Source organism: Amblyomma maculatum, chromosome 8 (assembly GCF_055883805.1).
Source record: "Amblyomma maculatum isolate TAMU_Amacu chromosome 8, ASM5588380v1, whole genome shotgun sequence".
NCBI classification, from domain to species: Eukaryota; Metazoa; Arthropoda; class Arachnida; order Ixodida; family Ixodidae; genus Amblyomma; species Amblyomma maculatum.
The window spans coordinates 107,535,321-107,563,027 of NC_139351.1; the positions used below are offsets into that span (position 1 = coordinate 107,535,321).

At 44.9% G+C, this 27,707-nt stretch overlaps 1 protein-coding gene across 2 annotated transcripts in view; it reads left to right on the top strand.

The window, feature by feature from the left end:
* The window catches only part of LOC146182140 (uncharacterized), a 69,097-nt gene extending 48,358 nt beyond the window's left edge, over positions 1 to 20,739 (top strand). The window contains exons 3-15 of one of the 2 annotated variants that reach the window (XM_084577150.1): positions 396 to 513; positions 1,309 to 1,502; positions 3,689 to 3,840; positions 4,555 to 4,699; positions 5,684 to 5,769; positions 7,657 to 7,879; positions 12,971 to 13,282; positions 15,006 to 15,185; positions 16,560 to 16,724; positions 17,532 to 17,616; positions 17,699 to 17,768; positions 17,859 to 17,945; positions 18,858 to 20,738. In XM_084577150.1, coding sequence (XP_084433276.1) covers positions 396 to 513; positions 1,309 to 1,502; positions 3,689 to 3,840; positions 4,555 to 4,699; positions 5,684 to 5,769; positions 7,657 to 7,879; positions 12,971 to 13,282; positions 15,006 to 15,185; positions 16,560 to 16,724; positions 17,532 to 17,616; positions 17,699 to 17,768; positions 17,859 to 17,945; positions 18,858 to 20,231 — 3,191 coding nt within the window. In that variant the 3' untranslated portion in view covers positions 20,232 to 20,738. Of the gene's footprint in view, positions 1 to 395; positions 514 to 1,308; positions 1,503 to 3,688; positions 3,841 to 4,554; positions 4,700 to 5,683; positions 5,770 to 7,656; positions 7,880 to 12,970; positions 13,283 to 15,005; positions 15,186 to 16,559; positions 16,725 to 17,531; positions 17,617 to 17,698; positions 17,769 to 17,858; positions 17,946 to 18,857 lie in introns of both variants that reach the window. The other variant, XM_084577149.1, reaches the window with a different exon arrangement.
* Positions 20,740 to 27,707: the final 6,968 nt, after the last annotated feature.

The following is a 27,707-nucleotide window of genomic DNA, read 5'->3' on the forward strand; positions in this document are numbered from 1 at the left end:
CCGGCGGGGTCAGTTTCGTATATACATGAACCGCCTGGTCATGTCTTCAGTCATGACCGGATGTGCCATCATATTGACGTCACATCCGGTCATGAAGTCACGACTGGTCATGACCGATGACGTCACAATATTGCGGTATCGCGCGGAATCTCGCGAAGAAGTGTGGCACTTCTCGTGATCGAACACACTGGCGAGTCATGAGCCTATTAAGGCGTTTGCCTTAAAATAGCCCAAAATATTAGGACTGCGACTAAATAATCAGGCGTACACTTGTTCAAATTGCCTTAAGTGCTGTTTTATTTCGGCTTATAAAACGTGACCAAGTTAGGAATGCATGAAATCCATCTTAACCTAAACCCATCGCCACTTACCGGTCGTCTTTTTTAAACTTGCAGACTTTCCCATGAAACCTCTTTCTCCGAGCTGCTCCGGCGACTTGGAAACATTCACGTGCGAATGGGAGTTGCCGGACAACAGGATAGAGACAAGATACGAGGTTGTTCTTCGTGTAGGGTAATGATTTCCTTGTCCTTCTTTAAGACGTAATGATTATCATCGCGACAGATTTTGCGCTGACAGAAGTTCACGAACCATAATTGAAGGCCGTCATCGTATCAGGATGGAGTTTCTGTTAGCCTTGTCCACCTACGCATGCAACAGTCAGCCTGCATGCGTGTGGAACCCGTCAATTTGATCATTGGTAAAATGCGTTGCGAAAATTATTTGGACGAGAAAACTTGCTTTCGAGCTGAGGACGCAATAGCGCCTGAATTTCCGCATTGGGCGACCGTTCTCATACCTCGTCCAAACGTCTGTAGACTTGACAGATACGGGAGTTGGCGCATGATGCGTGCAAATAAATACGGAATGCTGCAAGGCGCATTCCGATCTTAAAAACACGAAATAACTGCTGCAGTTGGTGACATCGCTGCTGCGATTGGCACTAATCGATGTACATTGTCTTCTGAGGCATTATGTATACTGTAATCATTTAATACGCGTAAACGTTTTCGAGCTTGAAACAAACTCATCAGAATGCCTGAGGCTGTCAATAATGTTTCTACATTTCGCTTTAGGTTACAGGTACACGCCACTGCGAGGTATTATTATTCAGAAACTATAACTGTTCTACTTTAGGATTCAATCTCGCTAGCATCTACTCTTCGAGAAAGTTGGGTTTGGTCACCAATATGGGCGTGCGCGATTGCCATCGTTTTAAGTCTGAGAAAGCTATTTTCTTTTTCTTTTACATTCGTGCAGAAAGACCAACGAATTATTATTCGCCTCATTTTTTTTTTTTTTCTGCAGGCTGGACTACGCGTTCACAGAGAGGTACTGCAATGCTACCGTGGGCCTGAAACCGCGAAACCTTACTTGCCAGCTGAGGACATCGGGAGACGTGATCTACAGAATCGAGGAGAAGGTGTTCAAATTCGTGATCAAGGGAAGCAACAAGTTCGGCGCCGAACAATGGGAGTACAACGTGGATCACTTCGCCAACGGTAAGTACAATTTCTGCAAACTCGTGCGTGCATAACCAGATCGGGTGAAAATGATAATCGCATGCCGAGCTTTTCTACAGATCGGCAACTGGCGCCATCTGTTGTCCGCCAAAAGCGATCACCCTGTAAATAAAGGAAGAAATTTAAAACCTGTAACTTTAGGAAATTAAGTGCAATGATACTCTGTGTGAACGTGGCGATCATCTTTGCGGCGTCTTGCTCATCGTTGCAAAAGTGACTTCAAATTTCTTCCACCGCTCGCACTCGCCTATTCCGCTGTCATTACCTTATGCATGAAATCATTTGCAGTACCAAACATGAAAGATTTCAGCGGGGAAAATAAAGATTGAGCGTCACACTGAAAGCAGTGGCGGTCGTGCAGACTAAGTGCTTTTTTTTTAATATTTTTTTGGGCTTGCTGCAGCATGTTGGGCACTGGATCACCGTATGGTGTCCGCTGAGAAACTCCAAAAGAGCACGTATAGTTGCATCGGGCACTACTGTGTTGACGGGTTTGACAGGCCTGTTCTTGTAATAAAGCTTCTATTGTCAAGCACAACTCAAACTCTTGGCGAAAAATGACCGTTTAAACTATGCCCTCATTTAAACGGCATCTACCTACTATCATGGCGTCACGGTAAACTTCCTTGCACCCAGATGTATGTTACCGCAGATATCGGGCAACTGCAGTGCGATTGACCACAGCTTCATGACGGAATATCGACGGAATATCGAGAATCTTCTTTTGAAGGTCACTTGAAGGTCACTTGCCGTCACAGGTAGAACCTATTAAAATGGAGAGACTATAGGGGTGTAGGGGTAAATCGCTCGAGAGAACCATTCTGATTTGAAATGAAGAGCACTGAAGACGCAGTGTGAGTTTTCATCGGGTTTAAAAGATATATGAAGCTACTATGCACGTAAGGCGGCAGGCTTCATGAGCCATTACATAGATTGTGGTTACGGCTTGACCATGCGGTCTTAAATGATGCACCAAGAAAATACAGCAGATTTCCTATATAGGTAGCGTGCCACTTTAGTAACAATAGTGTTAATAATAGTATTGTTTCTTTAATGTAGCGAGTAAAAAGGGTTATAATGACATACAGGCTGTTTTGACAGATACCTACCTATCATGAACTAAAAAGCGAAAATTGAAGCACAGGTATCTTGAGTTCATTTACAATCGCACTAGGCGACATTAGATAAGAGATATGCTTCTAATGGGAATGAAAAAAGAGGGCAATCCATATAAAGCTTCGCTGTCGTTAATGTGCAGTTATGAAACGATGAAGTTGAAATCGAAACTATATAGGACGAATTATGTGACGCAGAAAGCCGTGGCACTTGACGTCATTGCCGGTGGCACGACGCTGCAAATAGTTGGAGTAAATAGCCGAAACTATGACCATCCCTCCTCAAATATTTCGAAAATATGGTCCTCTTTTCCAATTAGGTTTCAGAGCAGCCACGAGAGACCCAACTAGCCTGTCACATTTTGTTGAAAACAAAAATCTAACATGCCCTCGGTGACTAGAACAGCACACTGTAAGATATGGGCTTTTGTTTTTGTTTTTCTATGCGGCTTTCCTTGTTTGTGCATATTGTTGAGAACAAACATCTAACATAGTTGCCCTCCGTGAGTATAACAGTACACTGCAAGCTCTTCTTTCTTATAGGCGGTTATCCTTGATTGTGGAGATTGTTGAAAAAATAATAATATAACTAGTTTCCCTAGGTGACTATTACAGAACAGCACAGTGTAAGGTGGGCTTTTGTTTCTTATAGGCGGTCAACCTTGTTTGTCCATATTGTTGCGAAGAAAAAATCTAACATAGTTGCAATCAGTGACTATAGACCAGCGTATTGTAAGGTGGGCTTTTGTTCCAGGTGGCCATCTTTGTGCATATTGTTGAGAAAATATCTAGCATAGTTGCCCTCGGTGACTAAAATAGTACACTGTAAGGTGGGCTTTAGTTTTTTCGGGGGGATCATCCTTGTTTTTGCATATTGTTGAGAACACATATCTAACATATTTGCCCTCAGCGACTAAAACAGCACACTGTAAGGGGGGATTTTGTTTCTTTAGGGGGTCATCCTTGTTTGTGCACCTTAATTGCATGCATTCATTGTTAAACAAGCTTTGTCTCCGCGCTTGGAGTTAAAAGCACCCTATTTCTTTGCAGTGATGCTGTATCCACCTAGAGTGGTGGACTGCAGCGCCAAGGCATTCAACGCCAGCATCAACTGGACGGGGCTGCCACAGATATCGACATTTCCAAACGCTGTCTACGAAGTGCGCTTGAGATGGGATTACGGCGAAGACATCACCGCGTCGGTACGCAGAAAACTCGAAGGAGAACGCCAAGTGCCATTTGTTCGCGCTTATCGATGCATCATTGCGAAATCAGTACGAAGAAAGGTAGCAGAATTCACGGTAGAGCGCAGTCTTGAGAGTTCTTTTTTTTTTTTTTCTATGGTACACAATGTGCGCCAAACTCTCGCCTTTTCTGCGGGAACTTGTGGTACATGGGTGACGATTTTTTTTAATGTTATCTTTTCCTGTGCTGTGCACCTCTCAACATCGACAGGCGCTTAACGTTTGGTTCTAATACTGGCATAGCTCAATAATGAATGACAAACATTAGGACGTTTTCCTGTGACTAATCAGAAAAGCTGGTCAGTAATATAAACTTTTTTTTTTCACCCGTTCTTTCTATATCACCAGCGCTGAGCGTATACTACAGCGTCTCTTCCTATAGCTTCTGGCTGCACCAAATACCTGTTATCTTTTCTAACCTGCAAATTTCAGAGCTTTGTTCTAATTTAATGCAATGCATTTATATTTTTGTTCGCGCTCACTTTATTGTAATAGATTTTTGTGGTCGTTTATAATACATTGTGCTGTTAGCGAAATGCCTTGTAATCGCGGGGACATGCACAGTAATTATTTAAAGAGTTTTAATTGACTGGAGGTTAGCCAGGGCTTGTCAAATAGAAAAAAAAAAAAAAACAGCTGACGTAGTAAATCGAACCATATTTCTTCGAACAGGTAGAAAACACTCTTGACACGTCCGTAGACAACCTTGTGCCCAACACCCGCTACGACGTCTCGGTTCGGGTGAAATTTGCTAAAGCAAGGGATCAACTGTGGAGTCCGTTCAGCAAGTCTGGCTACTGCAAGACGTCGAAATCAAGTGAGCCTATTACTTCCACTACAGATGCAGTATATTTAAAGGCGAAAATTCTCAGAAAGGTCACCGCATATCATGTAATCACGAAGCCCATTGGCTTCGACTAATTCCTTGTTCTTTTTTGAGCTTCGTGTATTTAAGAACTCTGAACTCTTACTGCGCCTTTTAGACTTCGTGAACTGTAGTCATTATTCGACAGTTTGACATGCTGCCTCATGAATGTATTCCGTATATAATACGCCAAAATGCTGAAACACGCAGCAGAATAGGTGACAACACATAGCATAGGCGCATGGACATAGACACACACATAAACAAGGAAGATGCTGCACTGACAACTAATTGATGATGATGACCTCAGACAAAATGGCACATACCCATGGCGGGGGATTGGCCAGGGTGCATTGTAGATTGTAAATATATATGTTCAAGGACTGGAGTACTCAGATAAATATGGATGTTTAACTAGAATTTGGAAAAAAAAATAAAAAGGAAAAGAAAAGGTAATGAAATCGTACCTAGAATAGGAACCTACCTGTTCAAATTATGTAATCATGAATAGAATCGCACACTGGTTTTAAGGCATATCCCTTGACGCTTGTCCCGAAGGAGAGGAGAACTGGAATAGTTTGTGGAAGGCCTAATCTCGAAAGGGGAGTTGTTAAGTAAATTTTGCGGAGAGATGCGAACTAATTATTTGTACACCAACACTTTCTTCGTTCTCAACTTATAAGTACACACTACTTCGTCTTTCAGTGTCCTCCCAGTGATCTAAAAAGTATTTCTCTTTCTTCGATAAGAGCAGGCAATACACTATATTGCTACCTATTCTGCTGCATGTTTCGTCATGTCTGACCAACTAGCTCGACGTTCTACTGTATTACAGGCCAAAATGTTTTGACTACGCAGACATGAGCGCACTGTCAATGTTTATTATGGGGGTCGGTTTTGAGTCATTTTTTTTTATGATCTGTTACTGTCGCACAGGAGCTACGGTGCTACCCAAGATAACGGAAAACAGCTTTATAATCCAAGACCTTGATGACCATCGGAAGGTTCGACTGTTCTACCAGGTAACGTAAATTACCCTTCTCGATACATGATTTTCTTTAATCGTGGATGCTATCTCAAACTACGAAAGTTCAGCAGTAAACCTTGCTGCTCTGTTCGTCTCGACATTATAGGGCCATATTTTTAACGTACACCAGCTACACAGGTGTAGAAAATCTTTACCTCCAATGGTTTTTAGGTGCACTAGTGTAGCTGGTGTAGGGTAAAAAAATGGCCCCTATGATATGAAGGCGACCTTACGCGAGATTTAAAGCAAACTGCTTTGCATGAAATTACATCGTAGGTATACTGATTAAAAGGAGTTACTATCAGTGCTAACCCTAGTGAAAAATATCATATGAGTCACAATAACTTCATATTCATTCTCATACTGAACTCATACGATGTGTTTGGCGCATGATAGCCTTAAATGCTTATGCGCCATAAAACACAACACACAACACACAACAACAACTCATACGAAACTCGTACAAATTTCATACCGTCTCATACAAATCTAGCTCATTCAACATATGAGAAATATATGAGATTGTATGACATTTGTATGAGTTTAGTATGAGAAATCTGTACGAGGTCATTGCGACTCATACGGCTTTTTTCACTAGGGAAAAGATACCGTGCGTAAAATCAGCTAGTGCGATACTTTGGTGTGGACTTTTCGAGTGATAGGAATTAACGTATTTCGGAAACGGCGTAAAAGAGAGGGACAGTGACATACAGAGACAATAATATGCGCAACCAAGTCCCGTTTATATGCCTTCTCTGTGTATCGTTGCGTTTGCGTCGCCTTCTAAGATAGCTCGTGTAAACAGTTTTATTTGGCGTCGCAGCGTTGGGCTGCTTGCCAAAGAGCGAACTTTCGCTATAAAGAGAGTCCTTCCTCGCATGCGATGAAAACAAAGATAAAGAACGTCCCTTACAAGTATACTTAAAAGGGAGGTTTTTCACTTTTTTTCTTTTTTCTTGTAGAGGTGCGCGTGACACTGTAAACGAGGATCACCACTTAGAAATTGCCTGCGGCTAGTGAGCAAAAAATACCGAATATCTTCTCCCGCGTAATCCCGGTAATATTGGTATTATGAGGCGAATAGTGGTAGCGACGTCAAAATTTGGATGCAGGTCTTGTAAGGTTTACAAAATCTGCGATAAAGTACCGGTCGGTTCAGTCTTTATTATTTCCGCTCCCAGACCGGGCTGGTGCAATAGCTGGCGAGAATAAAGCGACTGATTAGCGATTACTTGACCGTTCTTGTTTCCCCACACGTCGCGTTAACGCTACTGCTCATTTGGTGAAACCAAAACGGAAGCTACACCCAGTCGAAGAAAACAAAAGAACTTTGTCAAAAATACGACAAAATATCCTGTAGTTCTGTCGTAACCATCAGAGCTTTCTGTAGTTCTGTAGTACTTTTCTGTAGTTATGTAGTTTTTCTGTAATATATTTCTGTTGTCTGTAGTTCTGTAGCACTTTTCTGTTGTAACTACAGAAATTTCTGATGTTACTACAGAATGTTCTGCTGTCACAATAGGTTTCCCATCAAAAACCGCACAGAAATTCTGTCGTAACATTAGAAAATTTTCTGTAATTTTTTTCCGACTGGGGGAAAAATTCAATTCTATAATGCTTTACTGGGTGCTGATCAATTCTACATTGAAATTTATACCTAAAGTGATCTTACGCATCGTTCCAGTGAACGAATACGCCAAAATTAAATTAGCGTAGTAAAGGAGAAGATCCTTAGCGTTTGCGCAGGTGGGGAAGCGTTGACGAAAGTAAATTGCACTATGAAGGCTGGTTGTATTTGCGAGATGAATGAAAAGTGTCGAATAGGGTCGGCGGCCTCTGAAGTGGAGAAAATTGGGATGTAACCCGATGTGTTTCCTTACAGCGGGTTCCCCGGTTCCTGTGGAACGGCGATCACATGGGCTACGTCCTCCACTGGTGCAGCAGCAGCGGCCAATGCGCCACGCACAGGGTGTCCGGAGAGCGCTCTTACACGGACATGTTCCACCTGAGTCGGGTGGAGACCTACACGTTCAAGTTGTACTCGGAGAACGAGTTGGGCCGCTCCCTTAAAAGCGTCCGCCTGCTCGTGCCCAGTGCTGACCTAGGTGGGTGGCCTCTTTTTAGAGAGAAGCTCTTTGGCGCCCGTTCCTGGATTTCGCGTCGGCATCGTAACCAGTTCCGCCATCCTTTCAGTCCCCCAGCTCAGCCAACACCACCTGGACTAACTACTACAAGGCCTGTGCAAGGCTATGTGAAGCCATCGTAGTGAGATCATTCTGAAAGTCGGCTTCACCCTACGTGGTCGCGTTTTTTGTTTATTCAGTGCTTCTCTTGGAGCGCCCTCTTGAAATCCTTTAGTTCTAGCGATGCAGAAGTTATACTTGTGTTACCTGCGTTATCTAATATTGCCAGTCTTTTGAAGTATATAAGAAGTTTGATACAATCCACCCGGCATGTGTTTAAATGGCAGAAATGAAGTTACAAGAAAATTTTCACCTCCATTCAGAGTTACTTGAATAAACATTAGGACAGGCACAAAAATTGTCTGAAAGCACATGTATTGATAGATGGATCGGTAAAGATGAGAATGGTAGGCAGAGATATTAGAACGGTGTTCCTGTGTCCTACCCTGCAATGAGGAAGAGGAATGAGGAGATTAAAAAGGGGAAGAGAGGCTAGAAACAGTCAAAATTTGTCACTCGAGCCAATCACAGTAACAAAACAGTGCCTTTTAGAGAAGTCGCACCAAGGATCTTATCCTCTGTTACAAGGCTAGGATCGAGGCTGTTCAGAGCACAACACAAGAGATAATCGATCGTCTCTGCGCAGCCACATCTTTCACAAGCAATGCTGCCGGCCATCCCCTTCTGGAGAGCATTGGTTTGTAAAGGCAACACACATCCATAGATGGAACAACGGGGTTCCTTCGCGACGGGCTATGCTGCGTGGAAAGCGAAGACGCAGCCCAGATTCTAATGCCGAGGTGAAAGCTGCAAAAATCTTGTTCCTAGCTGAAAGTTTGAGCTCCTGTTCTAAACAGCGGCGGCCACACGCTGCGTCAACTCTCGATACAGGGATACCGGGGGAATGCTACGAACGCTTTCTTACCACAGTGCGCTTCATCGTGTTACGATTCGACATCGACATGTGCGACAACAGCGCAGCATCAGGCAAAGCAGCGAGCATTTCGGCCATTTCAGCGCCGTGCAATCCGGCTTCCTTCCCTGGGCGTGCTCCGACACGTCAGGAACACACGTGCCGTAATGTGTCATCATCATCATAATCATCATCATCATCAGCCTGATTATACCCACTGCAGGGCGAGGGCCTCTCCCATATTTCTCCACTTAACCCGGTTCTGTGCTAGCTGCATCCACTTGACCCCTGCGAACTTCTTAATCTCATCCGCCCACCTAACTTTCTGCCGCCCCCTGCTACGCTTTCCTTCCCTTGGAATCCAGTTTGTTACCCTCAGCGACCATCGGTTATCCTCTCTTCGCACTACATGTCCTGCCCATGTCCATTTCTTCTTCTTAATTTCTAATAGAATGTCGGTAACTTGAGTTATTTCTCTGACCCACTCTACACGCTTTCTCTCTCTTAATGTTACCCCTGCCATTTTTCGTTCCATAGCCCTCTGGGTTGTCCTCAACTTAAGTAGAACTCTCTTGGTTAGCCTCCACGTTTCAGCCCCATAGGTGAGTACAGGCAAGATGCAACTGTTGTATACTTTCCTCTTGAGCGATACCGGTAAGCTGCTAGTCATAATCTGCGAGTGCTTGCCAAATGCGCTCCATCCCAATCTTATTCTTCTTGTTATTTCCTTTTCGTGGTCCGGATCTGCGGTTACTACCTGTCCTAAGTAGATATATTCGCCTACTACTTCCAGTATTTCGCTACCTAATGTAAACTGCTGTTCCTTCCCGAGGCTGTTGAACATTACCTTAGTCTTCTACATATTGATTTTCAAGCTTACCTTTCTACTTTTTCTGTCTAGGTCATCAATCATTATTTGCAGTTCATCCCCGAGTTGCTTAGCAAGGCAATGTCATCAGCAAATCGCAGATTACTGAGGTATTCTCCATCTACCCTTATCCCTAACTGCTCCCATTCAAAGTCTCTGAATACTTCCTCTAAACAAGCTGTGAATAGTACTGGGGAGATTGTGTCTCCTTGCCTAACACCTTTCTTTATGGAAATTTTGTTACTTTCTTTATGCAGAACTATGGTTGCTGTGCAGCCACTATATATATATTCCAGCACTTTCACGTACGGCTCGTCTACCCCCTGATTTCGCAATGCCTGCATCACCGCCGAGGTTTCAACTGAGTCAAATGCTTTTTCGTAATCAATGAATGCTATGTATAAGGGCTGGTTATATTCCGAGCATTTTTCTATCACCTGATTGATGGTATGGATATGATCGATAGTAGAGTACCGTTTCCGAAACCCTGCTTGATGCTTTGCTTGATTGCAGTCTAAAGTTGTCCTGATTCTATTAGCGATTACCTTAGTAAATACCTTATACGTAACAGACAGTAAGCTGATTGGTCTGTAATCTTTAAGGTCCTTAGAGTCCCCTTTCTTGTGAATGAGGATAATGTTTGCATTCTTCCATGGTTCCGGTACCGTCGATGACACCAGGCACTGCGTATACAGGGTGGCCAGTTTTTCTAGCACGATATCCCCCCCCGCCCTTCAGCAAATCTGTAGTTATCTGATCCTCTCCAGCTGATTTCCCCCTTTTCATAGTTTCTAGTGCTTTCTGGACCTCGTCCTTCGTCACTGGTGGAACGTCTGACTGTTTTTCCCAACCGCCAATCTCATTACGGTCCTGACTACTTTGGCTACTGTAGAGATCTTATAGAACTCCTCGGCTACTTTGACTATCTTTTCCATATTAGTGATGACGTTGCCCGCCTTGTCCCTTATCGCATACATCTGATTTTTGTCTATGCCCAATTTCTTCTTTACCGCTTTAAGGCTTCCCCCGTTCTTTACAGCATGCTCAATTTTCTCCATGTTATACTTCCTTATATCGGCCACCTTGCGCTTATTGTTTAGCTTTGATATATCGGCCAATTCGGTCTGGTCTGTTGGATTGGAAGTTTTCATACTCTGGCGTTTCTTAATCAAATCCCTCGTCTCCTCAGACAGCTTACCGGTATCCTATCTAACTATCCTACCGCCTACTTCTACCGCGCACTCAGTAATGATATCTCTGAAATTATTGTTCCTTGCCTCTAGGGTAATGTCGCCATCCTCAGTTAGAGCTGAATACCTATTCTGTAGCGAGATCCTGAACTCTTCTGCCCTCCCCCTCACCGCTAATTCGTTGATGGGTTTCTTTCTCACTAATCTGTTGCGTTCCTTCTTCAGATTTAGGCTAATTCGGGACCTCACCATCCTGTGGTCACTGCATCGCGCTTTCCCGATTACCTCTACATCTTGAATAATGGCGGGGGTTGAACACATTATGAAGTCGATTTCGTTTTTAGTCTCCCCGTTAGGACTTTTCCATGTCCATTTCCGGTTCTTCCGTTTGCTGAAGAAGGTATTCATGATTCTTAAGTTATTGCGCTCTGCAAACTCAACTAGTAACTCCCCCCTGCTATTCCTAGAACCAATGCCATAGTCACCTACTGCCTGGTATCCTGCCTGTTTTTTCCCTACCTTGGCACTGAAGTCGCCCATTAGTACAGTATACTGCGTCTTTACTTTTCGCATTGCCGATTCTACATCTTCATAGAAGCTTTCAACTGCCTGGTCATCATAACTACATGTAGGTGCATAGGCTTGTACAACCTTCAGTTTATACCGCTTATTAGGCCTAATTACGAAGCCTGCAACCCTCTCATTAATACTATAGAATTCATCTATATTACCCGCTATATACTTATTGGACAAGGAAACCTATATATGTGTGCGTGTGTGCAAACTATAGTAGGTCGTGGTGCAAACGCTGGCCAAGCCCGGCACTCGAGGGAGAGAGCGTCGCCCTCGCTCGTCTGCAGGAGGTGGAGGAATTTCTGTGGCAACACTGAGACTGAGTTAGCTGAGTCATCACAGCTTGTTCGGACATGAATTATTCTCCCTTTTCCTCTGAGCGGCGCTGCAAGAGATACTTCAGAGAGGCTTACGCCAGACACCTGCTTTGTGGGCGTGTCTGTTTTCTCTCCGGGCCTGCTTCTCTGGCCGTTCCTACATGATGTTGAATTGAACGTTTGTTTTGTTAGTCGACGCCTCGTCTTTGCTGGGACCGCTGATACCGTCCGCCGAGTCAAGGAGCCGCCAGGCCAACGTTACCGATGGGGCCACAACATGGCCTTCCCACGGCGCAGCTTTTGTTCACGCTGCATTTTGAGCCGAGTCCGAAACTTGCACACTTGCGCTTTGGATCCATTGGCATCGTTTGGCGCACAACAACACCCAGACATTGTAGATACCTTGCTCGTAAGTGCGTATGCGTATGCGCAGCCCCCCTCTTCCTGCATGGCGCCGACCGCGCGTGTTATCTCATTGCTGCGCGCGCTCCCCTCCCCCCTTCTTCCTGCATGGCAGCGAGGGTGCTCTCCGGTTGCCGAAACGCCGGCTCGTTATCAGCGGATCACGGTACGTGCATCCCAAGCCGAACACAGAGTCACGTTCTCTTCACTCGCTAGCGGTGTCAGCGGCATTAGTCAGTTGCCGCTATCAGTTCGTCGCGCAACGTTCCTATGGGCCACGCGCTATATACGTGCGAAAAATTAAAAAAAAAAAAGAAAAAACGTCTGTACTTGTACATACGTGTCTTGCTCGAAATATTTGCCTTACTCCATGAAAAGGGGCAGCAGCTGATGAGCTGCGCTCAAATTTCGCATTAGGAAGTAACGTAATCGTCGGCAACTTTTTTTTTTACATCGCCATATTGTTTTGGTCGGCGAATGCACTAGGATGCTGGAAAGAGATAGGTGGCCTGACTCCCGAGATTAAGACAGCGGGGATAGATTACCCGCAGCTCGTTCAAAAGGGTGTAAACTTGAAAATCAGTTGGACATTATTTGACAAATGGCGATCAAGGGTTTTTTGCCTTTTAGTATATGATGGTTTGACTTATGGGGTTTAACGTCCCAAAGCAACTCAGTATATAAGATATGCCTTAGTGGATGGTTCCGTAAATGATAATGCGGGATTATAATTTAATCATCATTCTACAGTGCTCCCTGCCGTGCAAGATGCGTACATCGTCCAGGAAGGACTGAACCGAAGCCGCTTCAAGCTGCCGGAGTTGCGATCGCGCAAGCCGGACGAAGTGCAGCACTACACATTGTTCTGGTGCAGCGAAGGGACCAAGGAGATGGATTCCTGCTCCGGAGACGTGTTCTGGGCGACTGTCAAGTCTGCCGGAGACGCACTGACCGCCATGGAGTGCGCCTTTGCAGGAAGATGCAAGTACGCCGTCGCCACGCGGTCGGCGCACGCAGTTTCTCCCATGACCTGGATCGACTGCGTCGTGCCTAACAGCAATGGTAATAATCTCTGTTTCTCGCTTCAGAAGGCACAACATGCAAATTTTTGGTTGTTTCATTCAGTATCCCCCCCCCCTTCCACACACACACACACACACACACACACACACACACACACACACACACACACACACACACACACACACACACACACACACACACACGCACACGCACACACACACACACACACACACACACACACACACACACACACACACACACACACACACACACACACACACACACACACACACACACACACATTGACTGAATTATCAGCTAATAAATGCCTTTGTGGAAGGTCATACCAATTACCAATGAAAAAACAGCGAATTCATATGATGTCGGCTATGGGGCCTCTCTCAATATATGACCATATTTACCAGCCTTCTTAGAAAGGGCACTACTACATGGGAAAAAATTACAAGTGGACGTAAAAGAAAAGCAATGAATGGTGTCGAGAGCATGCAAGGCAATTCGAAAGAAGGAAGATGGCAGTACGCTGTATTCAATAAAGCATTACAGCTGCTGTGAACGCACATGGAGCTGTTCCGTCACGGTCTCTGTTCTGTGTGTGGATTGAAGTAATTTCGTGAACATGCGTGCATTAATTTCTGAAATAGGTTCTGAAGTACTCAAACATGCGTGGGCCTAAGGACTTAGGAGGAGTGCGGTTCCTGTGAAAGTGATGCAGTAACATGCGAAGATTTCGTTTACGTCGTTTTAATGTTTTCTGGCACTTTGCGCTATATATTTCAAGCCTCAGACAAGATAAACAGTTTCAAACCGGGAATCATATTGTCTTAACTTCCTCCGAGTGCTGTTATCTCTCGCAAACTTCTAGTTCTCTGCCAATCAACCAAGCTCACGCAGGGTTGTTATTGATGTGCGTAAAACCGCAAGGTGAGTCGCCAAAGGGATTTGCCGCTTACGAGTTTACCTCCCTTAATAGTGGTCTGTTTATCCCGAATTCATCATATTTGTTTTACACTTTGGAAAGGCAGTCATTCAGTCTCGGAGGCTTTGGTTTTTGGCAGCTGCTTTAAGAACTGTAAGTTGGCGGGTGTGCTGTATAACAAGCCTATTTCATGACTTCTTGTCCCTGCTTCTGTATGGCTTGAGGCGTCGCAGAGTATCCCACGTTAAATCAGTAGCACATGCTGTATACGCATTTATAGCATGCTGTTTTGTAGTGTTAATACTCTGCCTTATTTACCGCTGTGGCTAACGAATTTCGCAATATCTCAACAGTGTCGAGTGGGCTCTGGTCAAGAAATTATGACACGATGAAACAACTCCCACCCGTTAAAGCAAAAAGAATAAAGCACCTACCGTTTTTGCTCACACCTCTTTCCTGTTATTTCGGGGTGTTTGAAACTTGGCTATCAATTAGCAGAACACATATCAACAAAATGGTCACGTTTTTCGCCAAATGTTCGTTATACCGAGTTACAACTTAAGAAAACCGCCAAAGTGGCCGCTATGACCTCTTTGTTCCTCAGAGGAGCCGTACTGTTGGCCCATGAGATTTTTTAAAATATATTATCTAGGAAGATAGCACATGCAGTAGTTATCTAAGTAGCCATCCTTACGTTTATTGTTGCCGGGTTGATTGGAAAAAAAAAAACTGTAGCAACATGCAAGGAGCGTATGAATCGCAGGCGACTGTAGTAGCCATTTCCTATTTCCTTAGCCAGACCTCAAATTATATTGTTTCTTCCAGAATACGAGAACCTCTTCAAGGGTCAGGACGTGGTGCACTATGACAAGATCACTGACACTGCTGTCCAGTTGGCTTTCCTCACGAAGTGTTCCGGCCTGGTGGCCGGTCGGAGCGTACTCGTCTGTGTCACCCAAGGCGAGCACGAGCGGCGGGGAAACGAGACGTTGCAAGCAGCTGTTGGTACGAACACAAATGCAATGCGATAAGGGCACAAACCACCACTTCCTGCTTCGGGTGTATGCAGGAATTGCACCACCTGTGCGAACATTTCGCTTTTGCGAACACCTGTGCGAACATTTCGTTCTTTCTATAATTACGAGTCCTATCGACATGTGAAAAATGAGTGTTGCGCGCAGCGGCGAATATATATACAGCATTCATGCTCGCTAACGACAAATAGTCAACAAAAGCGGTAATTTTATTTCGGTTTCCTCCAATTTGAGTTGTTATTTAATGCTTACTTAATGTTCTGAAAAATTAGAAATAAACGAGGTCGTTTCGTGCTACGCTAAGCCTTCTGCCAACTTTTCTGCAAGGGCTTCGACCTCACTAGGGCGTAAAGGCCTTTGCCTAAATGCTGCCGCAGCTCCAAACTATAATCAATGTCATTTTTATGAAATTTTGCGTTTATATATCAACAGTGGCAAAGTTTGTAATCTGGACACAGGACCTTAAAATTTTGGCCCAATCAAAAGGCCGTTTCCTAATATTTAGACCATGTGGAAGTTTTGCAGCTAGCACGATAAAATAGCTCCATGATCATGAGAACCCTGATCGGTAATTTCCGTAGACTCATGGTGACGGAAGACGTTTCCATGGCTTTGCTTGTTCCTTCCGGCTTGACTATGCGACATATAACCGTGTTGGTTGGATTAAAGCGTTACGAAATAAGCCAGGGATTATAGCCTGCTTATAAAGTATGCGATATGGCATGATGCGGGCACTGCTGGATGCATTAAAGGGTTTTCTCCACACAAGTACACGAGTTGGAACATTTGCATTTTTTCGAAACGTGTCGTGTCACTGCCTTCTTCTGTTTCCTCGTATTTTTTTTTTTTTTGCGCTAAGTTTCGGAAAATGTTTTTTCTTCCCCCACTCCTGTCATTCAAAAAAGATATAGAAAACACTGAACCATGGAAGAAAATATTAACTATCTATGGCGCAGCTTTTTGTTCGCAGCATGCAGCCATAATAAAGCTTCACTTAAGTTGTCCGTTAAGCAAGATACCTTTTAAATTCAGGTCAAAACTAGTCACATGCATCGACAATATTAAAGCAGGAGAGGTACACACTTCGGCCACATATCACTTGAATCTTCGTCCATGTGTGACTCACTGTTTCCCGTTCTCACAGCAGCGGACCGCCCAGGTGTGACTGGCTGCTTATTTATTTAGATGACGCTTGCCAGGTGAACAGTTTGTCGGCATCACTTACTTGTTTTCCTGCATGCCCCCATAAATGTTGTTCGCTTTTTTTATGATGGACGTTTATTTACATTATTCAGTCCAGCGCCTGTATTCGCGCATAATAGAATGACTACTTTGCTTTTCACAGAAGTTGATCTGACCACCTGCTTCAACCAGACGGCCGGTCACGAAAAGACGATGCTTTTGGAGAACTTAAGCCCGGCGACCACCTACCTCCTCAATGTGACGACAGTGCTCGAAGACGGCAGTGTACTTAAGCATCGCCCGTTAATCATCGAGACCCAGGCTAAAGGTTGGCATCTGCTACTGTCTCTCCACCTGCATAATATTAATGTCGTCGGCAGCGTTCCCGCACCGAGAGATGTTTTAAAAAGCTTATAAGCTAGTAAATGTATAGATTTCAACATCGCAATTTAGTCTTAAGGAAATTTTCAGATTCTGCAGCGTTTTTCTAAAGCTTGCTTAGGCAAAAGAGTTCGCAGTCAGACCGGCCACATTAAGATCTTGTCTTTTCGGGAGACTTGGCTGGCTCCCTTTCGCAAAAGTGGGTTGGAAGCTAGTCAGAAAAAATGAAATAACAGGCCTTTAAAAGATTAAATGCTTGCAGCAATTCTATATATTGAGGAATGAGCTTATAAGCAGTAGGTAAATATAAAAAAGTATTAAAGGGCTTCTACCAATCATTGGCACAAAAGACGAACGTTTTCTTTTATTGTCGTAGGCAATAATATAATGGAAGTAGCAGAGTGAAAGTACGTTCTTGACGGGTAGTCGTTTAGATAATAGCATTCTTGGTGAAGCCACCCATAAAAAGTTCTGCAATGTTTACAATATTCTTTACATATTCTGCGAATCGGCTGTGTGAAGTTTATTGCCGTGCTTTCAGTTTTCCACCGAGAAACTGAACATGCAGTACATGACTGAAGTATTTACGGCACATTTAAGGGCATGTTCGTTGGCCTACTTCTACAAGCGAGTTAAATCGCTTCAAAATTGATGCCTGCTACAACAAAAACGCACTCCCTTTGGAAGCGCTTGCATAGTTGCTTATCGGTTGTTTAATAAAGCCCTCAATTGTGTGCATTTTTCTGCCCTTCAGCATCGACGTACCTGGCTACTTCACTTATTGTGGCATACGTCATCGTGGTGGCTCTGGCAGTCCTGGGGGTCGTGTTCTGGAGACGGTAGGGCTCTAACGTTTTCGTTACTCTGACTAATAAAATTGAATTCGATTGCCTCTAAACATCATCTTTTATTTCCTTGCAGCATATCGGTCTATGTAAAGGTGTACAAGAATACCACCGTTAGTGTCCTCGTTCCTCCCGATTTCACAAAGGTACGTTATGAGAGGACAGCCAACCGAAACCAGCTTGAAAAAGTACTTGAAAGAGCTTAGTTTTTGTTTTTATGTTTGTTTTTTGCACAGGAGCCGCTCAAGAAAAGTGAAAGCGTTCGTTCGAACTTGCGCGAGTACGTTCTAGGGAGCAAAGATTCCCCTTATGGATTGCCACAGGTATGAAAAATGTTGTGATTGGTGCATGCTTTCACGCGTATAGACAGATATGGTCTTGTAAAGGCAGATGCTGAACATCTGCGAAAACGTGCTCCTTCGTACAAATGACCAGCGGTTTCATTTATTTCATATCATTACCCTCAAGCGCATACGCATTACAGAGGGGAGTGGTACATCATATATAACTGAAATCAATCATAGACCCACGAAATGAACAAACACAATAAAGGCTAAATGAAACAAGGGAATCAGAACAACGAAAACAATCGCACAATAAAGAAAATAATACTTGTGGAATAAAGTGAAAACAATCATAAGCGGTAAGAAAACGGCATTATACAGTGAAAAGAACAACCACAAGCGGAACAAGCAAGCATAGAAAAGGTAGAACTGAAGCGAGATAATAGTCAGAAAAAAAAGTGTCTCATGAATCAGCTTCAAGATATTGCACCAGTGATGAGCGAAATGAACCGTGATCTTATATTAATGCGATGTCGGGCGGAAGGCGATTCCACTGCACCGACGTACGAGGTAGAAACGAATGGAAAAGGGCTTTGGTATTGCAAGTGACGATGTTTACTTTATAAGCATGGTCGACGCGTGACGAGCGATAGGATGGCTGCGAAACGAAAGTATGACTCAATTCGTCATGATGAAAGTGTGACTCAATTCGTCATAATGATACATTTTGTGAAAGAGGCTAAGACGTGATACTTTCCTTCTGAGCTCGAGAGATGGCAAATATAGCGTTAGTCTCGTTGAAGTTATGCTGCTAGTGCGGTTATAATTTGAAAGAATGAAACGCGCTGAATTGTCGAGTGAGGATGTTAAGTTCTGCGGCGGTTTGACTGCTGCCTTATCTATTAACTATTGATACTTGCTTGATTTGTTCCTCCCTTTTATTATTCCCAGATCATCCCTAGAGAAAACAAAGAATTCGTAAGCAGCCTGCAGTATCCGGAGCTCGACCGCCTCCTGCAGGACACACTCACTTGTGATGAAAACGACGCTAGTGCAACTACTTGCACGACCAGCTCATCTGAGCTAAGTCTGCCAACAAACCATCCACCAACGGGATACTCTCTCGTCTCTACTACAACCCAAGGGGAGCCAGAGCCGGCCTTGGGCTCCGCCTACTCGAAATTCTCGACTTTCCAAGACGCCTCAAAGGAAGTGCCGCCACCTCTGCTCAAAAATGACTACTCCCGACTCTCTTCACTCTTTTTGGGCGGCTTTGGGACTCGTGAAGGAGAGGCTGCACCTTCGGTACCTGAGCAGAATGGTTACAGCAAGTTTGCAGCTTTCCTTGACAACCGAAGTGTCGGAGGTGGAAACGATCCTGAAGAAGCGCTGAAATCAGATCATTCCGATGCTTCGAAAGAGTATCCCGCGGCGTCTGTAGCTCCGTATGTCCAAGCCGGAGACGGCTTTCTCCAGAGAGGCGGTGAACCTTACACCAAGCTGGGTTGCACATCTGTGCAGTTTCACGCTGTCCCCCTTCTTGGACAGCCAGACAGAGCCGAGAATCGTACTTCTGGCTACACACCCCTTCCCACACTAATGGCCATGTGTGGGAAACCAGGCCAGTGCAAAAGCGCTGATGACAAGCCTGCTAACTATGAGTACAACAGTACGCGGCGTTCTACCACGGAACTCGCTTTGGGGCAAAGCGAGTTCCGTCAGCCGTACATGCAAGCAAGTACTATATGCGCTTTGTCCCCTGTCCAGGAGGACCTACTTCCAGAAGCTGATGTACCTTGCGGCCCTTACACCATAATAAATGCAGATGAGCTTGCTAGCGCCAAAGAATGCTTGCCGAGCGTTCACTGTGTTCCACACGACGTGAAGGCTGCATGCGACCCCGATGCACCAAGAACCTATTGTGTCCCGCGGCCCTCAGCAAAGACTGAAGACGTCCCTGCTCCAGCCTACAGTAAGGTGGGTGTTCGGGCTGAACAGTGCGCGGACTCGCGTCAGGAGCTGCACGATTCCACGACTCGCTCAACGCAGCCTTTGGCGTCAGTACCAGAGAACTACGCGCTCGCCGCACTACCGACAGCCGCGTGTTGTGAACAGACTGAGCGCGGTGCAGTCGGTGACCAGTGCAGCAGTAGTTTCCCGCCGGAAGCTGACGACCTTCTGAGCGAGGAGTACTCGGGACCAACCAAAGATACGTCCAGCGTGAGACTGACACTTTGCAACGGCGGCTACACATCGTGGGAGACACTAGCTAAGCAAAAGGACTGCGGTACCGGTTTGTACGCCAGAGCCGTGAAGAATGCATGATCGTCGGCTTATGGCGTGGGGTGTCCAGTGTCATTCGCTTGACAGTCCTAGGGTTAATGAACTATGTTTTGAGCTACGATGTACCTTGTGAAAAACAGCGGGTGTGCGCAGTTAAACTGCGCAAAGGACAAAAATAAAAACTAGAAGAAAGGCACAGGCACAGAAAAGAAATACTCCTGCTCAACATATCCCATACTTACGTATTTCACGGGCGCAATCTATTGTTATAATGCCTGAGTAAATTACGAGTGAACAGCCTGGTGTGCCCTATGGATAATCTAGTCAGCGAAGTGTCTGTTTGCAGGTAACTTCCTTAGGTCAGACTTGCAACAGCTCAGTGCCATAATTCAGTAATATGAGTAAGCTGCCACTGAAATGGAATTACTGGGTGATTAATGGTAATATATACAATTATGCATCGTTGTAAATACTTTCAGAGTTCATTTTAAGTGCAATAATAAAGTTCCTTCCATTTCTGAAACTCTACCAAATCACTTTTCAAGTGCAATATTATTTTCGAATGCCTTTAATAGACGCTAGGATGCGCATGTATTTATTCGCAAAACGTGTGCGTCCATCTTTGTGCAAATATACACATATGTTAATGTATGCGCACGTGGGTATGTATATATGTATAGGTATACCAAGGAACAAATAATACATTACGACGTTGTAATTTAACACTTTTTTGCGCTAAATCTGACACAAAATATTTAGGATGATATACTAGCCTTTTGTGTCGATCATTGTTTGCCACCATCGAAACATTAGTCCAAGAAGCTGTCCATGAACGATTCGTGTGTTTTCCGAGCCTTAAAACAATTGCTTCGGATTTCCCGTCAGTTTGCTGACTTCTTTTGTCCCCAGATGACTCATGAAGCCTGGCCTACGAGGACTAATTTAATTAATACCAGCTGAACGACTTGGTCTCACCAGAAGATGCATCCTTCTCTTATTCAATCAATTTTTCAGAAACATGCATCTGGTCATCGTTTTAACGTAACACAAATCCACGGCCAAATACACTTGCGTGCATTCAGAATGATAACCTCGTCAAAAATTTTCAGTTAAACTTCTTTGGCAAACGGCACCTGGAATTATTTTTTTTTTATTCGTTAAGTCTGCTATAAGGCGTAAGTGACAATGGAGGAAGGTAACTTAGAAAAAAGAAGGATGAAGTCTATAAACAGTCGATTTTGGATGCTCACAAAGGCTGCAAGTCGCTGTAATCTAAGGACCACTTTTCTTGGTCACATTTGCGGTTCAGTCGGAGGCTCAGCCTCCTGTGGAAGCGTTTTCGTACAGAAGTTGTAGCTGTGCACGTCCACAAGTGCTGCAAATCGTACAGACCTGGCGAAAGGCCACACAGCCATTCGCTGTCAGTCGCTGGCTGAAGTTGGTCTCGCCACCGATGACGAAAATACAGGGCTAGAGTCGCCCTTTCCCGAATCATGTTTACGGATGCAGCCTTCTCTCGGGTTTGTCTGCGATGTCTCGGGTTCGAATGCGGCGGAATTGATGTGCGTGCTCGCTGGCACAGAGCTAGCTTCTCGAAAACATAGGACAGGAAGACATCTGGTGATAAGAGCGGGTCGTCTGATGTGTCAAGGTATGTTCTAGCGTCCACGTAGGCCCAAATATTAAGCGGATCATGAGTTTGGTCCCGAATACAGTGCTTGCGCAGAGGGCGTGGGCCCTGACAGCTGAGTTGATGAATCGATTGTATAATTTGGAATGTGCGACACAAAGCTTTAAGCTGTTTAAAGGCGGTCAGGGAATCGCTCTAAAGGGGAACTATATTAAATGTAGGAACAAGCGGAAGGGAAGCAATGATATTGTAAATCGCCTGATGTTTGAACAGGTATCGGGTGCTTGTAGCGACGGTATATGTCGAGCGATATTTTTGGTGAAGATGCGAGGGACACTACTGGTAACTCCTGGGTATGCAACGCATGACGCACGGCCCACATTATGTGCTCTTGAGTTAGATAGCTCATACCGGTGTGGAAATATCAAATGATTGTCAGTAATCTGACAGTACTAAAAGAGGAAGTGTCTAAGCGACGAAGGCGATGCGATAGTTAGCGAGCTATCTTCACGCTGATCGATTAGCTGACTGAATATAAGTTGAGCTTACTTCTGAAGCATGGATATGGGTGTTAGGCGAGGGCTGAACACCATGGGGCGCATGATAGCTTCAAGGTAATCCCCATTTCTTCGGATAAGACGGTGAAATTGTGCTTTGTATATTTGTATATACTGTTCGTGGCTGGAGGATCGAGCGTACAAGGTGGTGACACTTGTAAGCATGCGTGGCACTATAGCCTATAGCACTTAATATATTCGACGAATGAGACCGAGCATTGCGTGAGCTCATTTAGAGCCACGTGGTGCCAGTTCCAGATGCATAAAGAACAAAAATTAGGTCGCAGAAAATCCGTGTGGAGGCAGAAGAGCACAATGGAATCAATACTAAGAGCGGATTAGTACTCTGGTTTTGGAATGTTCTAAATATACGCAACAAAAACTAAACACACACACACACACACACACACACACACACACACACACACACACACACACACACACACACACACACACACACACACACACACACACACACACACACACACACACGCACGCACGCACGCACGCACGCACGCACGCACGCACGCACGCACGCACGCACGCACGCACGCACGCACGCACGCACACACACACACACACACACACACACACACACACACACACACACACACACACACACACACACACACACACACACACACACACACACACACACACACACACACACACACACACACACACACACACACACACACACACACACACACACACACACACACACACACACACACACACACACACACACACACACACACACACACACACACACACACACACACACACACACACACACACACACACACACACACACACACACACACACACACACACACACACACACACACACACACACACACACACACACACACACACACACACACACACACACACACACACACACACACACACACACACACACACACACACACACACACACACACACACACACACACACACACACTATATATATATATATGTGCTTGAAAGGGTTGGTCTCGCCCCTAAATGTCAAGCAATCATGGTGGAATGATAACCTTTAGACATGAAGTAAATCGATTTTCGTGCCCACCACCAGCGTGTATCCGGACGTATCGTGCTCTCCTTGATTTATTTCCGTGAATGCCACTCAAGATGGTTATATTCAGAACGACGGCTGCACCACAAGTTGCTCTCGAATGTATCATTTAGATATGAAGAGGCTAACGACGCCTGAAATTCACGTGTATACGATCAAGGTTTGTCGCTGCGTTGTCTGGGGGGGGGGGGGGGGGGGGGGGGGGGGGCAGGAGGAATTTGACCGTCGCTATTGCCTTTTCGTCAATGCCTTTGATGACTACCCTGTTGTAAAAAAAAAATAAAAAATAAAAATGAAATATAACACTCCACGTAAATTGACCTTGCAACTCGTTTAATCACTTTGCATTTAATTTATGTCTCAGTTAATAACACATACTCTTGGCATTTTTAGCTACAAATTTCTGTGACGCAGATATAAATCTCCTCATAACCAAGTCGTACTAACGCACATGCGTGTCTTAGGGGTAGCGTATCTAGACTCGTAAAGCAAGGGTACTTGGAAGGCTCGATAACTTTCCTCAGCTCACCCTATTAATGAAGACGCCCGAGTTGGAAACCCATGCAATATCAGCCATGTCATGTCGACGCATTAAGTGACACGACTCTACGACCAGTCAGTGACTATGTACCCATGTCAGCTGGTGGCTACCGCTTGCTAGATTCTCATGTGGCCGTAATTTTTCGCTCATTACGTTAACACCAGATTCCTTTATTTTTCTTTTTAAGAAAGGGGGGCGTTTAACGCCATTGCGATAACGCTGTTCCCTATGCCAGCAACGTTGCGATGATGGAAGAAATTATGACTCCTGTTCGCGATATTGAATGTACGATAGGCAAGAGAAAAGCGATGAATACGGAATGAGTTTAAGCTCATACAAACATGCGGCTATATTCGTATCTGCTTTGAGCTGAACATTGCAGCGTGAATGCCGCGGCGTATAAAAAAAAAAAAAAGAAAAAAGAAAAGAACAAGAAAAAGAATGAGAAAAAAGCAGCGCGATCGTTAATTTCATCTGGTTTGAAACTGATTCGCGACTTCTTAGTACAGCTTAAAACGATTAAAAAGTTCTCCCAAAGCTTAAACGTATACGGGAAAAGTGCGCAGGATTAATTGTGTTTTGGCAGCTCCAGTTGGCAGCTCCTGCCAACGACGGAGCACTCGTAATTTACTAGCCTATAGCTTTTCGCTTCCAAAACGTCCCCGGGGAAAAAAGCCCCTGAAAAAGCGGTTCCTATTAAAATACTTCTTCAAGGCGGAAATTGGTCCTGCGAACGAATGTTTCCGGAACACAGTAAGAAAATTGTACTTTTTATTGGCCTCTTCATGACTTTGAAAATAGATGTAGCCGTTGTTCTTCTTGGGGTTTTGAGTCCTCTGGGTGCCTGGCATATGCTTACAGGCACTGCACGAAAAAGGCACGACGAAAAAGAATGGTGAAACAGCCCCACTCCACATGATATCTGGCTATAGCTTTGTAGAGGTCCTGAGTCGCACAGATTTTTAAGCATTGAACAGGACAGCTAGGTCTGATTGGCTGGGTACTCAGTAGATGGGTGCAATCAGTTTGTCGGACTGGTAGGTTTCGGAACCGTTTTCGACGGGGGCGTCGTTGTAACACTTTCGCAGATTTTTTAATGAGCATAAATCGTTCCGGAGGCGAAGTTGTAAAATTATTGCTGCACTTCCAATGGTGATGAAAATGATGTACTAGGGAAGGCCGCTCGAGCATTAACCGGACGTTCACCACGGCCACTCCGGGGCACCAGCTCCTAATGTTCAGCCTATTGAAGCCAACGGCCATCGCACCTTTTCTCAAGAAAAAAAAAAAAAAACAAAAAACAAAAACAAAAACCGATGGCACTGTCGATGGTATCCCTGTTGGGTGCAATTTAACATCACGACTATGCTACCCAGGCCATGTGCTAAAACATCGCCTGCAATACACTTCCACCAGTGATGTGGTCAAAATGTAGCATGATCCAATGCGGAGGCAATTGCCCTCGGCCACTCTTTATCCGCTGTCGCCATTATTTTAAGGCTAATAGTCACGGACGAGAAGTGTCACACATCTTCGCTACATTCCGCGGGATACCGCGAGATTGTGACGTCATCACCTGATGTCATCGGCAAGTCTACCGCGAAGAAGTTAGCTAAAAATAAATAAATCCTGTCTCCATGTAATCCAAATAAATCCACATGTAAAGTAAAATAAGCAAACATTGGTGACAGTGAAAGTATTGATTACGCCCATTTGGGGACATTTTTTCCTACTTCGCACTGATTTCTTCCGGGCAAGTTTTTACCGGGGTCATTTTTACCGCAACCCCTCTGGCTACAGTTCTCTCCCCCACCCTTCCGCCGCTCAGAAATATGTATAGATTTCTAGGATCCTGATATGGTTAGCACATTCACTGCGCCGTCTCCGAATAACCCTGCCGGATGAGTTTTCGTTCGTGCGCAACTGAGCTCGACGCGGTCATCAGCTGGGTGCTTATCTTACAGATAAGGAAGCAGAAGAATAAAGTACATTAAATGAACGGCCTTTCCACATTTGTCGATATCACAAAGAATGCATTCGGCTTTGAGGCACAACGTGTGCGCGATGCGCATTGAAAGACAAGCAAGGCAGCCACTTGAACACTGTGGCTCGGCCGTGAGCACGTGCGAGCAACACGCTTGCCCATCGGCAGTCATCGCTTCGAGCTCGCAGTCCACTCCTCTGCGAACTAGTTGTAAAAAGGGTTGTGGTTTAGACCCTCCTCGTGTGATACAACTGCTTTGACAAACTAGGAGTCACGCGGCAGCAAATGTGTTACCAATGTACCGTTGTTTTTTGGCCACGTCTCTTCCACTACGGTCTACCTTGGTGCCTCCTGGCATAACTCCGAATTCTTGAGTTCTTTGTTGCGTCAGTAACTTTAGAAGCTTGCGGTTCCACAGTTCGACAAACGCAAGAGGCTCTAATTACGGAGCCGTTGGGCGGTGCATGGTTGGATCGCTTTGGCGGCGACTAGGACGCCGAAATTGGGCACAGCGGCTCCTCCCGATTTGTGGTCTTTTTTTCTTCTTCTTTTTTTTTTTTTTCGATCGGCTTCTTTTCTTACAGTGTCTATGGACGACCACGAAAGCGCTCACACCACACGCGCCTTTGTTCAGCCTCTTATTCTGCCGTCGACGAAGTCCCGTAGGCAACGCTACTTCCAGGCCACGGTTAATAGCTGTTCCACTCTGCATAACGCACGTGCTACTGAACTGAGCACGCAAATTTCGGCCGGTGGAAGAGGCCACACACATACTCGATGCAAGTGTGAACATGTAACCTCGGGACATTTTTCCACGCCCGCTCCATTCAGCATCCGTGTTCTGTGTCCGCCTAATGCATGCCAAGATAGAGGGGCTTTAGATGGTATGGGGTGGTGGCGCCATCTGCCAACAAGCGTGGGAACCAGCCGAGATGCTGCCGCCTGCATTCATTAGTTCGCAGCCATTCAGCAAGACCGTAAATCGTCACTACGCTGCTGCTTTTCAACTGGGTGGCCGCACTTTGTTATCCGAGCAAGTGATCACTATACGTTCAACTTCTGTAGAAATATGAATTATTGTTCTGTGCTTTCAGATTCACTGCGGTGCGGTTGAAGCCCGCAAACCAGTAACGTGCTGCGCATGCAGTTACTCTCACAGAGTGTACATATATTCATATGTGTAACGCTATGTTTCGATGTTACTTTTAACTCGGCGCAAATAGTGCTCTGCCTGAACATAGAATGATCATAAATGGCGTCGTGACCGCATCTATGTTCGTGCTAAAAATGCATTTGAAGGCTGCGGCAATCACTGCGAAGCGCGTACTAATCCATGCGTGGGAAACACACATGCACTTATTGAAAATAAAATTACAGCTGTCCTGTTAATGGTTGGCATACCTTATCAGCAATTGCCGGAATTATAGCGCACAGCTAAAGCAAGCAAGCAAGAAAGAAACTATTGAAAGGTAAAACGCAACATGCGCCCTCGTGAGCACGTGTTATGTTGTCATGGGGGGTTCACTGCATTTGTCGTGTCAATGGCTGGCATAATATATCACTAGGTCTCCGAATTGCGGCGCACAAAAAAAAAAAAAAAAAAAGAAAGCGGCGGAACTGCAAAATGCATCACATGCTCGACACGTGGTACGTCATGATGGGCAGACTAGGCCAGCCCTGGTGATTGGATCTTGAAAACAAAACAAAAACAGTGAACGAGAAAAAAAT